The following is a 17,420-nucleotide window of genomic DNA, read 5'->3' on the forward strand; positions in this document are numbered from 1 at the left end:
GACAGATTTCAGGGGCGGTAATTATAGTTTAGCGCTAAAATCTTGTCAAACAGCCGAGAAATTGGACGAAGTGTACACTTAATATTGGAAACTTTATAACCTTTCTATGAATCAACAGAACATTACTCATTCTTCTCACTCCACTTAATATCACATTTACCTTTAGGTATTATTTTTGTGGGGTTTTTTCTGTCTTCGGAATTCTTCCTTATCTTTGACATCGAGGGTTGGGGGTGATTTATTTTCTTGTCTGGATATTATGTTGTACAAGGTTCCATTTGGTAATTAAGAAACCTCGATAAGTCTACCGTATTTGGGGTATAGAAGAATAGCAGCAACTGGTTGGCCCCGTTCCAAGGACCCTGTGCAAGAAGAGGCCTTCAACAAAACCACACATATACAGTCACGGCTAAAACAAAGTCCACCATCTTGGAATTCTATGGTTTTAAGTATCAGGATAGGATAAAAACGTTGGTCGTTAGGTCTTAAAATTCGGTAAATCCAACCTCAGATGAAGGATGCACAACAGATTCCACCGGGTCACCATGTATGTAACAAAAACTACAGTGTTGGCTAAAAGTATTGGCACCCCTGCAATTCTGTCATATAATACTCATTTTCTTCCAGAAAATGATTACAATCACAAATTCTTTGGTATTATTATCTTCATTTAATTTGTCTTCAATGGAAAACCACAAAAAGAATTGTCAAAAAGCCAAATTGGATATAATTCCATACCAAACATAAAAAAGGGGGTGGATGTGATGCTTCTCTAATTTGTGTAATTAACAGCACCTGTTACTTACCTGAGGCACATAACAGGTGGTGGCAATAACTAAATCACACTTGCAGCCAGTTGAAATGGATTAAAGTTGACTCCACCTCTGTCCTGTGTCCTTGTGTGTGACCACATTGAGCATGGAGAAAAGAAAGAAGACCAAAGAACAGACTGAGGACTTGAGAAGCAAAATTGTGAGGAAGCATGAGCAATCTCAAGGCTACAAGTCCATCTCCAAAGACCCGAATGTTCCTGTGTCTACCGTGCGCAGTGTCATCAAGAAGTTTAAAGCCCATGGCACTGTGGCTAACCTCCCTAACATCCATCGACTAACATCCAAACAAGTTCAAGCTGCCCTGCAGCCCCTTAATCATAGTCTGATTAGACTATGATTAAGGGGCTACAATAACGCCCCGAAACGCGTCAGTCAGACGTCATTTCATCTCTGCCATCATGCATACTTGTATTTGATTTTATGGAGCGGCTCATGCTCCGGAAAACTTTTTCATAATAAAAGTTACGTTTTATACAAAGGAATAGATGCTGGATTTTTTCAATTCATGGACGCTTGTACTTACACCTTGGGCTGAGAGGCCGAATTTTCCGAGCACCTTCCTTTCTTCATAAGGTAATGGACATTTTTTTCTTTTTAAATCAGAAGATCTGTGGGTGAGCTGACATATGTTATTTATTTAGTCAAGTCCGAATGATAAATCTGGCGTATCTTCAGAATGTCTAGTCTGTGTTTATACCACCCCGTCCTGTCGCTTCAAAACAAGCTCAAATCACCCCCCTCCACCACTATGGTGGGCAGATGGTATGAGGAGCTTGTACTGATACACTGTACTTTAGTAAACAAAGAAGTGCTCCAACCCCGGTGGAGATCCAAGGGACATGCATTGAGATAGTCAGGACCTATAAGTACCTGGGCGTGCTCCTCAATAATAAACTAGACTGGGCTGACCACCTGGAGGCGCTGCACAGAAAGGTCCAGAGCAGGCTCTACCTGCTCAGGAGGCTGAGGGCCTTCGGAGTCCAGGGGACACTTCTTAGGGCCTTTTTCAACTCTGTGGTTGCCTCAGCCATCTTTTTCGGTGTGGCCTGCTGGGGGAGCAGTATATCAACCAGGGACAGATATAGACTTGACAGGCTGATCAGGAGGGCCAGCTCTGTCCTGGGGAGCCCCTTGGACCCAGTACAGGTGGTGGGTGACAGAAGGATACTGTCTGTGGTGACCTCCATGCGGGAGAACAAATCCCACCCCATGTATGGGACCTTGATGGGACTTGGCAGCACTGTAAGTGACCGTCTGCTTCACCCCAAGTGTGAGAAGGAGCTATCGCAAGTCCTTCCTTCCAACAGCGACCAGGCTGTATAATCTACATCAGACCAAGCGAAGATCACTCCGCACAGAGAACTAAATGATCCTGAAGTCTTCCTTCTGTCTTCTCCTCCTTAGCTGCTATGGACTCCTAGTATATCTTCTCTTCTCAGCATCTGTGTGCCTACGTCTGTAATATATTACTGTGTATTATTCTGTATCTGTATTACTATGCTGCTGTAACATACCGAAATTTCCCCACTGTGGGACTATTAAAGGATTATTTTATCTTACTTGGGTCATAACACATTTCTGTAGTCTTCTACACTTTTTTTTCCTACCATTGCACAATAAAAACATTAACCGCATTAAAAGAACCAGAACATTTGTGCTTTTTTGTCGATGGAGCTGTGTGAGGACTTGGTTTTTGTGGGAGAACTTAGCGTTGTGATTGGTACCATTTCAGAGTAGGTACAGATTTGGATCACATTTGTGGGTGTTTTAGACATGATCAAAACAACAGTGATTTTTGTATAGCTATTTTTTTTAAAGTTATTAAAATACCTCTGAAATGTCCCCACTGTGGGACTATTAAAGGATTATCTTATCTTATCTCTTATCTTAAATTGAGTTCTAACAGGTAAGGTACCTAGAAATGAAACGGTGTCTGGAAGACGTCTTTTGAAGTCCTACCTGTGTAAACTTTCACCAATGTCTAGAACCTCTGCCAGACGACCATGACCGATCACGAAGCGATGTCATACACTAGCGATATCCTATGTTACGGTTGAATAACCCTTCAATTCGATCTGTGTAAGAATAAGAAAGAAAGAAAAACTATATAAGGAAAAACAAAAACATATGCTGAAATGGAAGTAAATTTAATGTTCCATTTTCCCCCACCATCTTTACTATATGCTGCATGCAAAAACAACCATCGCACCCTGACTGCTTTGGCCAACTTTGTCTCCTCTGTACCCGGACACTTTGAGTTTCGGGCGACTTGTATCAACAGGTTAGTGGATAACTTCATGACAGGTGACCGAGTACACTACTTGCCTATCCCTGGTACTCCATATAGAATAAATGCAATGGTAAGGTGCACACTCGGACTGATGCGCCATCAGGACTGGGAACTAGAGGGATGGACATTCACCGATCATGATGTTATCCCTTATCCTGTTGATAGATAAGAAAACTTGGTACAGCCCATTTAAAAGGAACCTGTCAGGGCAAGTTGGAACACTAAACCAACCACTGTAATCTGTGATAGAACTTGGCAGCATGTGTCTAATTTCCCTGCAGCGCCACCACAGGAAGCATGACGTATTACAGCATTCTCATTTTATCATTCAGATCAAATTTTTTCTCCCTAACACGTAGGAATAGCCTTAAGAAAGGCTATTTGTCTCCTACCTTTAGATGTCTTCTCCGCGCTGCCGTTCTGTAGAAATCCTGGTTTTCACCGGTATGCAAATGAGTTCTCTCGCAGCACTGGGGGCGTCCCCAATGATGTGAGAGAACTCTCCAGCGCCGCCTCCATCTTCTTCAGGAACGTCCTCTTCACGCGTCTTCTTCCAGCACAGGCAGTGTAACTTGTAGGGCTTGGGCAGAGCCGACTGCGCATGCCCACAGGCCACAAGAAAATGGCCGCTTACTTACTGTGTAAGTGGCCATTTTTTTTTGTGGCCGCAGGCATACGCAGTTGGCTCTGCCTGAGGCCAAAAAGTTTCACCGCCTGTGCTGGAATGAAAGGTAGGAGAAAAATCACCTCTCTTAATGCTATACCTACGTGTTAGGGACAAAAAAATTCGATCTGAATGATAGGATCCCTTTAATAACATCCACAAGACAGAATGTAAATGACTGATCGCCGAGGACCTGACTACTACCCCCCCCCCCCCCCCGAAATAACTTGGATGGGAGCGCTATAGTGCCCCATGGCACACATAATTGGTTTCACTTCCATAGGACTGTCAGAGATTGCCGCCCCGGCTGACCCTTGGATTTCTGCAGCAGTTTAGACCGTGTTCACATCACGTTTCCTCCAATGCGAGAGTTTAGGTCTATCATGGAGGATCGGGTCAGTTTTTTGAGGCAGAGGGGTCCGAACAATACAAATTTGGACTCCTTTGTACCAAATTCCACGGCGTGAAGATGCCCTTAAAGTGCCGTGGCTTCTTATTATTATATATATATGTCACCCTGTGGCCCTTGCCGTGTTTTTCATGCTGGTCACACATGGACGCCATTGTTTTAGTCCCCCTCCAGATCTCAGCGCAAGAGCGTTTTCTCCATGGCTGTCATTGTGGTATTCATGCTGAAAACTGCACTGAAAAAAAATATGTGTGAACATGGTCCTAGTCTGTTTCCACAAACTGCGGAGCCTTCACACGGAATAAACGCGCGTGTATTGTTGCAAAATACACGTGTAAAAATAAGACTCCCATTGACTTCAATGATATTTTTTACACGTGTAAAAATATGCCTGTAAAATGTCATTGAAGTCAATGGGAGTCTTATTTTTACACGTGTATTTTGCAAAAATACACGCGTGTTTACTCCGTGTGACGGCTCCCTGAATGTTTATGTCAGTGTTATAGTCTGGGGTCACCCAACATTCCCAGGCTCCTGACCTGCCATTGTGCCTACAGCAGTCTAGCCCAATATTCTGTTCTTGAGCTTGGGAAAGCTGGGTGCCCAGCCTTGTGAGAGTCGTTTTACAGTCCACACAACTTTCCCAGGCACCAGAAGCCTTCCCATGACAACTCTCCGGGCTGCACCTGCCCCTCTCTCTCCCCCCACCCCCTCCCCTCGCTGGTTCCTTTATGTAGTGAAACCCGCGCAATGCATCATGGGAGGTGTAGTTCTTCCCGGGCTCTAGAGCGCACAGCCACCGCCCGCCAAGACTACACTTCCCGTGACGCCTTGCGAGCGGCCTATGAACGAGTACCACATGGAGCAGGGGGTGCCGGGGAGGGGATGTTGGCAGCGGCAGGCGCCTCCTCTCCTCCTGCCAGCTCCTGGATAGTGGCAGCAGCTGCCACCGAACCCCCCGGCTCTGGAGATCCATGCAAGCCATAGACATGGATGTGTTCGGGGATCTACGGAGAATGAACAAGCGGCAGGTGAGGGACAGGACTGGCCGGGGGCCACACACCAGGGGCCACACTCAGGAGCCACACTCACACAACAGTAACTTTTATCATTGGCACTGGTCACTGCTGGAATATATATAGTATAGTATAGTATTATTACTGGTATCTTGTATTGTATGGGATATATTTCATCTTATTACATGTAATAGATCACTCCTCTATATATATATATATATATATATATATATATATATATATATATTATGTCTATATATGTATGATCTTATAATGTTATATATTTTAGATTACTCCTGTCTGCACCTTATATCTCTATCTGTCTCAAATACAATATATATGTATGTATGTATATAGATATTACAGGCACTGGATCATATATACTTAGCCTTATGGTTCATACGTGTGTATATATATATATATATATATATATATATATATATATATATATATATATATATATATATATATATATATATAGTGCCTATAAACACATATGAACCATAAGGGTAAGTATATATGATCCAGTGCCTGTATGTTACCTAAATCCCACCCATCTGGAGTGGCCGGGTAAGTACCGTCAAAATCATGTGTTCGTCTGTCACCGCAGGCCTGGACCTTGTGGTCATAGCTAGGGTTGAGCGATCAGGTTCGGAAAAGATCGGATCGATCCGCTGGAAAATTATGTATTTATTATGCTTACTTGTATAGCGCCATCATATTCCGCAGCGCTTTACAGATATTGACAGTCACTGTCCCATATAGGGCTCACAATCTACATTCCCTGTCAGTATGTCTTTGGTGTGTGGGAGGAAACCGGAGTACCTGGAGGAAACCCACGCAAACTCCTTGCAGATGTTGCCCTTGGCAGGATTTGAACCTAGGACTCGAGTGCTGCAAGGCTGCAGTGCTGACCACTGAGCCACCATGATCGGAAATCGGATTATGAAATCTCAAGATCGGCTCAACCCTAAAAGTGACTTTTCCCATAGAGAAGCATTGACTAGGGTTGAGGGATCGGGAAAGATCGGATCCCGATCGGTGATGGAGTTAATTTCACAATCGGGATCGGCTGGAAAATGATCAGAAATTAGATTTTAAAATCGATCCTGAAATCTCAAGATCGGCTCAACCCTAATTATAGCCTAAATCTTTGTCAATGTTGCCTGTCAAGAGTGGTATATATATATATATATATATATATATATATAGTGGGGTCCGATTCAGATCAGCTGATCAAAGTGTCCACGTTGCTCCAGTGAAAGCCACTTCAGCTTCACAGGTCAGTGATGTCACGTTCATCAATCACATGACCTGTTAGGCCCCGTTCCCACGGAGTAACGTGCCGCTCATTCTGACACGTAAACACGTGTCAGAGCACGGCGCTTTGAAACAGATCCCATTGACTTCAATGGGCGCCGGCTTACGCGTGTATCACATTGAAGGCAATAGGTAAAAAAGCCTCCCATTGAGTTCAGTGTTTAGCGCGCATAAGCCGGCAGCCATTGAAGTCAATGGGATCTGTTTGGAATTGCCTCGCTCTGACACGTGTTTACGTGTCAGAATGAGCGGCGCGTTACTCCATGGGGTCAGTCCCATGCAAGTTAATTGTTATGAGGACATCACGGGCGGCCCGGGTTCACTGATGTGTTCGGAGTGAAGGCTGTCCTGTTTGGTCCAATCACACATAAAGCATATTGCTGAAAAATTCCTGATGGCGATAGGTGTCAATACACACAGGGCATGGTGGTCATCGCACCATATGGCGCCTGATATTCCATACGTGAGCCCTGTGCAATTCCCTTATATACAGCAGCGTACGCCCTTGTTCGTACAGATGGTTAATAGGAAATATCCCGCCGCGTTCGTCCCCTTTCCGCCCGCCATGACTGAGTGCCCTGTATCGTATCAGCGTCTGGCCTTATTAAATTTCAGGAACATTAGAGTCGTTCCGTAGATTTCTCCTGCGCCGCGCACGCATCATCCATAATGTCTATAATTTTCCCAGCATGCCACATAAAAGCCATGATAGTTTATAGGGTAGAACCGCCTCATAGTTTATAGGGTAGAACCGCCTAATATTCCGCCATAACTTATACAGCGGACATTTATTATTCTAGTACATGCTGCAGCATGTGGAGTGATTGGAGTCGATCGTCTATGCATTGTGTGCTTTACCCTACATCCAAAAATGTCTCTGCTGGAGCTCTTCTCCTCCACTTCGCCCCCCTGCTGTCATCTGTGCCTGTTTTTCTTTTTTAACAAGGAGGCAGGGATGTCTGTGGGTGCGAACAGCCGAGGAAAACCGGATTGCTTAAAGGGGAATGTCACAAAAACAACCCCACGTGGACGCGATAAAGGGGCGGACCCTGGATGAGCTGTGCTGCCCATGTGTGCAGTAGTGTCACCCGCTGCGGCATGGTCGACACTTCTGGTAGACTTGCAGCAATTTTTAGTGAGCCTGCGGATTTGCAGCAGAAAAATCCGCCACGTATGGATCAATGGAGCCCGCGCCTTTTTGTCAGTTGTCCTTCATCAGGACCGGTTTCCATTCGCCGGTGGCAAGTGGAGATCTGGACAATGAGGAGCCTTGTCCTTGACTTTCCCTGTTCATATACACACCTGTACACACAGGCACCTTTTCCCATGTAGACGTTGGTGTTGAGTTAAGCTTACTTAAAGGGAGTGTGTAACCAGACCCTAGCGTATCTCCCAGCCCTGTAGATAGATAGGTTAGGCTCACCTGATTCAGACAGTGTTTTCCCCTTGTGAATCGCTGCCTCCGTTGCGGAGATATCGCTGTTTTTGTCAGCTCTTTGAAGTAACGCGGAGGCTGCCATTGCCCCTGACAGCTCATTTGCATATTGACAAAACGGCCATATCTCGGCAGCGGAGACACCGATTCGTACGGGGAAAACATGGTTTGATTCAGGTGACCCCAACCTATGTATCTGCGGGGTTGGGCTGATAGGCTGCATTCTGATGACACACTCCCTTTAAGGTGTGCGGCCATTTTTTTTCTGAGCTTCGGCTACTGATTATGATGCCTATAGACAATGGATCCTCCAGAAATGTCACAGAACCCCGTGCATGTGGAAGTCATTACCCAGCTTTCTGCAGTCCCCTCCACCCCTACTACCTTCTGTAATCTGTCTGACTATAGGCATTATGTTACAGGAGGATCTGGATGAACAGTGCCATAATTACATGCAATGATACAGTTTCAGTATCCTCTGACTGTCATCTTGCACTGACGTTGGGTCTTCTCTATTCACACCCAAAGTAAATTTAGAATTTTTAATGCAGCTTTGGTCCTGACCAGAGACTAAATCCCGAAGAAACCTGCAAAATTTTGAATGCAGCTTTGCCTGTGAACAGAGGATAAATCCTGAAGAACCCAGCAAAAATGTTGAATGCCGCTTTGGTCCTGAACATGCACACGACCACTTGCGTGTCTTCGGACTGTGATGTATGACACATGGATGAACAAGGTGTCCTGAGTTTTGCATTGGGCCGTGAAAATGCAGGGTTTGGTGAAATGATTGGCTCGGTGTGCTTGCCATGTGCACTAAATCCCTACGAAACCTGCAAAAATTTGAATGCAGCTTTGAGTGTGATCAGAGACTAAATCCTAAAGAACCCTGGAGAATTTTGAATGCAGCTTTGGACCTGAACAGAGTCCAAATCTTGCAAATGTTCAACGTGCAATATAATAAATCGGTTCTGGAAAATCTGAGTTTTCCTTTGCACCCCCCCATTAAACATTTACCTGTCGACAGGCGACCATATAATACCGTATTTTGACGCTGCGGGGGAATTGTGGCCGCTGTTTGCCACAGTTTTGAGTAGCCGAACCTCCCAATGGTTGGGAAAGGGGGGTGTTTCAGTCGGACAGCCCTGTTAATGTTACGGCGTAGAGCGCTGCGGCTATATCAGCGGCGGCAGCGACGTGGGCCCAGACCTCTGCCGTAAGCTATGATTAAAGCCCCCGGTGAGTCGCCTGGCACTAAGCAATCTATCACAGACTTCTTAGCCGTTCCTCAAGTCTCAGCAGGCCGGCGCTCGTTTTCTGATGTATTTAGCCGCATTACAATGCAGGTAACGTCGGAGTGTTTTGTATTGTTTTCGGCGCCTTTTCAACCGCTCTCCCCGCGGAGCTGCTCTAAAGAGGCTTTTACACAAATAATTCCTGCCTAGTTACTGCGGGATGAAGAAAAGGAGACTGTCAGCGTGGAGTAAAACAAACTCGTGCTACGGCGCTGCTTTAGCGGTATCCCCCTACGACGTGGCAGGCCAGGGTCAGGCAGGGACATCGAGGGCGGCTGCACAAGGTTTTATTGCCAGGGGGCAAGACCTGTGCTTGGTGTCAGTGCAGGGGAAGATGGATAATGAAGGGTTAATTAAGAATCCTACAATATCCGCGTGTACATTCGCTGTCGCAAGATGGCGACTCTGGTGGCGACTTTTAATGGGGCGACGTAAAGGTCTTGATACGTCTGCAAATTTCTTTTGATATCTGATAGGTGTTGCGAAACCAAAATCGCACGCAATGTTTCGCCAAATTGCGCCCTAAAATAGTCGGACACGTGACCTCTCTTTTGGACAGCCCGTATCCTCCACATGGGACCGTCGATGGGACTACATTTCAATACAACACAGCGCCCCTTGTCGTGGACCGGAGGTTATAGAAGCCAGACCTGAGCTGCTCGGGGCACCGTCCGTGGCTTAGAAGAAAGTATATAAGAGGTGCCGGGGAGGGTCACCCCAATTATGTCACTACTTGACTAGACGACAAAGTCTTAATGAGAGTGTTTGTCATTCGTGGCACAGAGCGGCGCTCCGCTCAGCCTCCAAACAATCAATATCTGTATCATCTGTGCAACAACCTGCAACTTGGCGGTAAGCAGCCGCCATCCGTCACTGTCATTGGGGAGGCTGTGTCGCTGCATGAGGAATGGAGGGCGGTATTATATGGCACACAGACCGTTGGGTCACTTTATCAATGCATTAGTTCATTTATAATAGCCAGCCCAACCTAATGTATGGCCATATAAATATTCCTCGTGCCAAGCCAGATGGATAGGGCGAACCTAAACGTACAAATAACGCTGCCATATGTGTGCGAGATCACACGATGTCTTTCCATTATATGACGAATATTCTGCATTTATTCGCAGTTTTCCCATCTGCAGGACCTATCTCTAATTCTCGGTTTTCCTAGACCTGGTGGTGGAGGCTAGCTGCCAAGATGTCTCCCATAGACTGCACATGGAGAAGAAACTTAGAGACAGCAGCAGCATGGGGGCCATTATACAGCAGGCCTGAGCAGTATTAAAGGGACGATTTGGGACATTACGGACCGGGGGGGGGTTTAGCGTCCCATATCGCCTTGTAGTAAAGCCATATGTGTCCGGAATAGATATACCTTTATACTGATGGGCCTACACCTTGGCTTCAGTTGGCATGCAACACACCAGCGCATGAGCAGTAAAGTCTGGGTATATAAGAATTGTGCAGGCACCGGGAGCACCAGAGAGGAGTCCGATGAGATTCAACAGACTAGAATGAAGCACTTGGGGTGAGAGAGAAGAACATATTAGTAGCTGCAACATATCTATGCATGTGTCTCTGCTCTCTTTGTCTCACCATGCAGGGCACATGCAATCTAAGACTTCAGTGGACTAACAGTCCGTCTTGGAAGACCAAGATGGATTCATAAGAGGGAATGGAGTCTGATAAGTGGATAAGATCTAATACAAAGTTTCTTATATTCACTTACACTATTGATTTATGCAAAGTTTGTTGGTTACCGTGTCCTTGAGCTGTGGCATGAGACTTGGGGTAACCTGCATAATTTTCGACAGAGGGTCTGTCACATTGTGCTTGATGTCTATATACCCGCAGGAGAACCTGAGCGGATGGTATATAGCTTTACAGGGAAATATTTGGTATATCTCAGTTTTTTGCAGACGTACGAGCCCAGTGGGTGCTATCCTATTACGGGATGTCCATTTGCTGTACAATAAGCAGATGTAATACATAATATCAGACAGTAAATGATGCATTTCTCAGCGACGCTCAATGTCTGACAGCTGCAGTGCAGCCAAGACCGCCGGTTGTAAATGTCTCCCGCTGCCCGACCTGACAGATGAAGGTTGGAGATCCCTCATCTGGCATCAGCCTTTGCAGTGTACTAGAGATTTGTCATCTCAGCCTGTACTGCAGTGTCCTTACCCAGACAAATGCCAGTAATACCCCCGTCTGTAAGCTCTGCTAGGACTGATGGACATCATAGCCCTGTCCTGGACCCAGGGCGTCCACCAGGTAATAATTCATTTCTACTTATTCCGTCATAGGACGATCAACTGGCTTCATTTCTTAAAGGCGACGTCTTCATGAATCGACTGTCTAATATACTTTGTGTTTCAGTTCCATAACATTTCCAATAGCTCTGAAAGCCCTGAATACCCCTAGTGTTAAAGCAACACTCCGGCCTTTACAATCTGCTATTACTGATGCTGTTACCCATGTCTGGCACCTGTACCCATGTCTAGCATCTGTTTCTGCAAAGCACTGCAGAGCTAATACTAAAATTGACCTTCCCGGACCCTAGACTGACGGATGATTTTGCCAAAGGTCCTGGAAACTGCACCATTTGCTCTCTGAAATTTGCTATTGCTATCTAGCACCGTTTTCCTGAAAACTCTACGGAGCTCATTCTAAAATTGAGCTTACAGGACCTTACACAGTGATCATGATTTTACCAAAGGTCCTGGAAACTGCACCAACTACAGTTTAAAATTTGCTATTGCTGATGTTGTCACCTCTGGTCTAGCACTTGTTTCTGCAAAGCACTGCAGAGCTAATACGAAAATTGACCTTGTCTAGCAGCTGTAGAGGGTGAGGATGCTTTCTGCAAAGGTCCTGCAAACTGCAGCAATTGCACCCTAAAATTTGCTTTTGCAAATTGACATTGCCACCTATGTCTAGAGCTTGTTTCTGAAAACACTGCAGAGCTAAAATTGACCTTCCAGGACCCTAGACTGTGAGGAGGGTTTCACCAAAGGTCCTGGATCTGCACCAACTAGTACTTGCGCCTATGTCTAGCAGCTTTACCCACTACCTCTAGTGCCTATGTCTAGCAGCTGTACTCATATCACACCTGCAAAACACTGCAGTGCAAACACTAAAATTGACTTTCCAGGATCCTACTCTGTGAGGATGATTTCACCAAAGGTCCTGGAAACTGCACCAACTGCGGTTTAAAATTTGCTATTGCTGATGTTGTCACCTCTGGTCTAGCACCTGTTTCTGCAAAGCTAAAACTAAAATTGACCTTGTCTAGCAGCTGTACCCATGTCGCATCTGCAAAACATTGTAGAGCTAATATTAAAATTGTCCTTCCTGGACCCTAGATTGTGAGGATGATTTCTGCAAAGGTCCTGGAAACTGCAGCAATTGCACCCTAAAATTTGCTTTTGCAAATTGAATTGCCACCTATGTCTTCTAGAGCTTGTTTCTGAAAACACTGCAGAGCTAAAATTGACCTTCCAGGACCCTAGACTGTGAGGATGATTTCACCAAAGGTCCTGGAAACTGCACCAACTAGTACTTGTGCCTATGTCTAGCAGCTGTACCCACTACCTCTAGTGCCTATGTCTAGTGGCTGTACCCATATCACACCTGCAAAACACTGCAGTGCAAACACTAAAATTGACTTTCCAGGACCCTAGTCTGTGAGGATGATTTCACCAAAGGTCCTGGAAACTGCACCAACTGCAGTTTAAAATTTGCTATTGCTGATGTTGTCACCTCTGGTCTAGCACCTGTTTCTGCAAAGCACTGCAGAGCTAATACTAAAATTGACCTTGTCTAGCAGCTGTACCCATGTCGCATCTGCAAAACATTGTAGAGCTAATATTAAAATTGACCTTCCTGGATCCTAGAGGGTGAGGATGCTTTCTGCAAAGGTCCTGCAAACTGCAGCAGTTGCACCCTAAAATTTGCTTTTGCAAATTGACATGGCCACCTATGTCCAGAGCTTGTTTCTGAAAACACTGCAGAGCTAAAATTGACCTTCCGGGACCCTAGACTGTGAGGATGATTTCACCAAAGGTCCTGGAAACTGCACCATTTGCTCTCTGAAATTTGCTATTGCTGATGTCATCTCTGTCTAGCACCTTTTTCTGAAAACACTGCAGTGATAATACTAAAATTGACCTTCCAGGTCCCTAGACTGTGAGGATGATTTCACCAAAGGTCCTGGAATCTGCACCAACTAGTACTTGTGCCTATGTCTAGCAGCTGTACCCATATCACACCTGCAAAACACTGCAGTGCAAACACTAAAATTGACTTTCCAGGACCTTAGCCTGTGAGGATGATTTCACCAAAGGTCCTGGAAACTGCACCAACTGCAGTTAAAAATTTGCTATTGCCGATCCGGTCACCCATTTCTAGCACTTGCACCCATGTCACACCTGTGAAACACTGCAGAGCTAATACTAAAATGGACTTCCAGGACCATAGGCTATGAGGACGACTATTGGTACGTGAGCGCACGCCCTTAGCTTACGTTCGCAACGTGGCATTTAGAAAGGAATTTGTCATGGTCTTCTGCTTCAAAATCCTCTCCATAAACCCGCCTGTATAAAAACCGAAGCCGAGACCTGGCCTTGCACTGCGGGTTTGCACCCGTGCTTGGCCTCATATACAATGGGGCTTATTAATCGTACTCTTGCGTAACCCTACAATCTAATAGGGCACATAGACCGCCATCCTCCAGCTACGGAAACCCCTATTAGGTTTATTCACACGCAGGCTACAAGGAGTTAAACTAGTATGTGCCGCTACTCTCTGTAGACCGCGCTGTCCTGAGCGTGTCCTATAAATTGCGCTGGCACAGACGGGCTGTAATGAGGGCCGTTTCCTGGGTAACTCTGGAGCTGGCGCGGTTTTCCCGTCCTCACGTTGGCTGTATCGGGTTTACAGATCTATAATATCAGAATAGAAATCTGAGTGTCTGTGGTGAGGCCTGACACACGGCCCATTGTAGGACTGTAGTCATTCATCAGCATTCAGCCTGAGATCCGCACACCGCTCCTGCCAAACTTCAATGATTCATTCCGGCGCCAATTATTGAATGACTTTTCATTAACAGTAGCGGAGTCGGAGGGCGCGGTGCCAGCTGCGGAAAAACAACTTCTCATAAAGAGCCATCGCTGATCACGTAAAAATACACTCGATAGGAATATCGGGCTCTGAGTATCCGCTGGTCAGGTCAGGGACTCGTATCTGCTGATATAATATATATAAATGGCCATTCACAGCAGTGCCCATGTAGTATATAGTGTTATTTACAGCAGTGCCCATGTAGTATACAGTGCTGTTTACACCAGTGCCCATGTAGTATACAGTGCTATTTACAGCCATGCCCATGTAGTATACAGTGCTATTTACAGCAGTGCCCATGTAGTATATAGGTGTTATTTACAGCAGTGCCCATGTAGTATACAGTGCTATTTACAGCAGTGCCCATGTAGTATACAGTGCTATTTACAGCAGTGCCCATGTAGTATATAGGTGTTATTTACAGCAGTGCCCATGTAGTATACAGTGCTGTTTACACCAGTGCCCATGTAGTATACAGTGCTATTTACAGCAGTGCCCATGTAGTATACAGTGCTATTTACAGCAGTGCCCATGTAGTATATAGGTGTTATTTACAGCAGTGCCCATGTAGTATACAGTGCTATTTACAGCCGTGCCCATGTAGTATACAGTGCTATTTACAGCCATGCCCATGTAGTATACAGTGCTATTTACAGCTGTGCCCATGTAGTATACAGTGCTATTTACAGCCATGCCCATGTAGTATACAGTGCTATTTACAGCAGTGCCCATGTAGTATATAGGTGTTATTTACAGCAGTGCCCATGTAGTATACAGTGCTATTTACAGCCGTGCCCATGTAGTATACAGTGCTATTTACAGCAGTGCCCAAGTAGTATACAGTGCTATTTACAGCAGTGCCCATGTAGTATACAGTGCTATTTACAGCAGTGCCCATGTAGTATACAGTGCTGTTTACACCAGTGCCCATGTAGTATACAGTGCTATTTACAGCCATGCCCATGTAGTATACAGTGCTATTTACAGCAGTGCCCATGTAGTATATAGGTGTTATTTACAGCAGTGCCCATGTAGTATACAGTGCTATTTACAGCAGTGCCCATGTAGTATATAGGTGTTATTTACAGCAGTGCCCATGTAGTATACAGTGTTATTCACAGCAGTGCCCATGTAGTATACAGTGTTATTTACAGCAGTGCCCAAGTAGTATACAGTGCTATTTACAGCAGTGCCCATGTAGTATACAGTGCTATTTACAGCAGTGCCCATGTAGTATACAGTGCTATTTACAGCAGTGCCCATGTAGTATATAGGTGTTATTTACAGCAGTGCCCATGTAGTATACAGTGCTATTTACAGCAGTGCCCATGTAGTATATAGGTGTTATTTACAGCAGTGCCCATGTAGTATACAGTGTTATTCACAGCAGTGCCCATGTAGTATACAGTGCTATTTACAGCAGTGCCCATGTAGTATACAGTGCTATTTACAGCAGTGCCCATGTAGTATATAGGTGTTATTTACAGCAGTGCCCATGTAGTATACAGTGTTATTCACAGCAGTGCCCATGTAGTATACAGTGCTATTTACAGCCGTGCCCATGTAGTATACAGTGCTATTTACAGCAGTGCCCAAGTAGTATACAGTGCTATTTACAGCAGTGCCCATGTAGTATACAGTGCTATTTACAGCAGTGCCCATGTAATATACAGTGCTATATACAGCAGTGCCCATGTAGTATATAGGTGTTATTTACAGCCGTGCCCATGTAGTATACAGTGCTATTTACAGCAGTGCCCATGTAGTATACAGTGCTATTTACAGCAGTGCCCATGTAGTATACAGTGCTATTTACAGCAGTGCCCATGTAATATACAGTGCTATATACAGCAGTGCCCATGTAGTATATAGGTGTTATTTACAGCCGTGCCCATGTAGTATACAGTGCTATTTACAGCAGTGCCCAAGTAGTATACAGTGCTATTTACAGCAGTGCCCATGTAGTATACAGTGCTATTTACAGCTCTGCCCATGTAGTATACAGTGCTATTTACAGCAGTGTCCATGTAGTATACAGTGCTATTTACAGCAGTGCCCATGTAATATACAGTGCTATATACAGCAGTGCCCATGTAGTATACAGTGCTATTTACAGCAGTGCCCATGTAGTATACAGTGCTATTTACAGCCCTGCCCATGTAGTATACAGTGCTATATACAGCAGTGCCCATGTAGTATACAGTGCTATTTACAGCCCTGCCCATGTAGTATACAGTGGGGGGAGGCTCCTGCTGCAGACAGTTTGACCTTACTTCTCTTACATATTTCTCACAGATTTCATTGTATTTTGAGCCTACTTAGGATCAAAGGAAAGAAATAGATGAAGGTAGAAATGGTCACATTTTTTTCTATAGAAGTTACCGATCCTTTCTGACATTTTATCAATCGCTGGATCTCATTTCTGTGTTTCATTTCTTTTTCTTTTTCTTCTCCAGCTTTACTATCAAGTCCTTAACTTTGCCATGATTGTATCGTCCGCCCTAATGATTTGGAAAGGTCTGATCGTGGTCACAGGGAGTGAGAGCCCCATTGTTGTTGTATTGAGGTAGGTCCTGGCTGGGTGTTGTGGATGGGCTATATAGGGGTGATATAATAATAGGTACATCAATAGGATGAGTATATAGATAGATAGATATAGATATGTATATAATCCCATAATCCCACCATACGGTGCATATATAATGCCACCATATAATACCATAATATGTAATAGGTTTCCTAAATACCACCATACAGTTCATACATAACACCACTATAAACCCCCCATATGTTTTGTAAGTATCACCATATAGTCTGTAAATAATGCATTCATACAGTGCATACATAATGCCACCATACTGTACCATAATGTTTAATAAATATGACAGTATAGTTTATAAATAATAGCTACAAATGTTGTGTACATATTACCATAAATACCCATAATATATATACTAAATGTTTCATAAATACCACCAAACTGTGCATAAAAAATACATATGTATATAATATCACCATACAATACAGTAATATACTG

General features: G+C 44.7%; 1 protein-coding gene across 1 annotated transcript in view; it reads left to right on the forward strand.

Moving 5' to 3' along the window:
• The first annotated feature begins 5,040 nt into the window (after positions 1–5,040).
• SEC11C (SEC11 homolog C, signal peptidase complex subunit) overlaps positions 5,041–17,420 on the forward strand; it is a 28,892-nt gene continuing 16,512 nt past the window's right edge. The window contains 3 exon segments of the mRNA XM_075262374.1: positions 5,041–5,112; positions 5,114–5,227; positions 16,840–16,949. Of these exon segments, the coding sequence (XP_075118475.1) occupies positions 5,041–5,112; positions 5,114–5,227; positions 16,840–16,949 (296 nt within the window).

The sequence above is a fragment of the Leptodactylus fuscus genome, chromosome 1, assembly GCF_031893055.1.
Source record: "Leptodactylus fuscus isolate aLepFus1 chromosome 1, aLepFus1.hap2, whole genome shotgun sequence".
Classification (NCBI taxonomy): Eukaryota; Metazoa; Chordata; class Amphibia; order Anura; family Leptodactylidae; genus Leptodactylus; species Leptodactylus fuscus.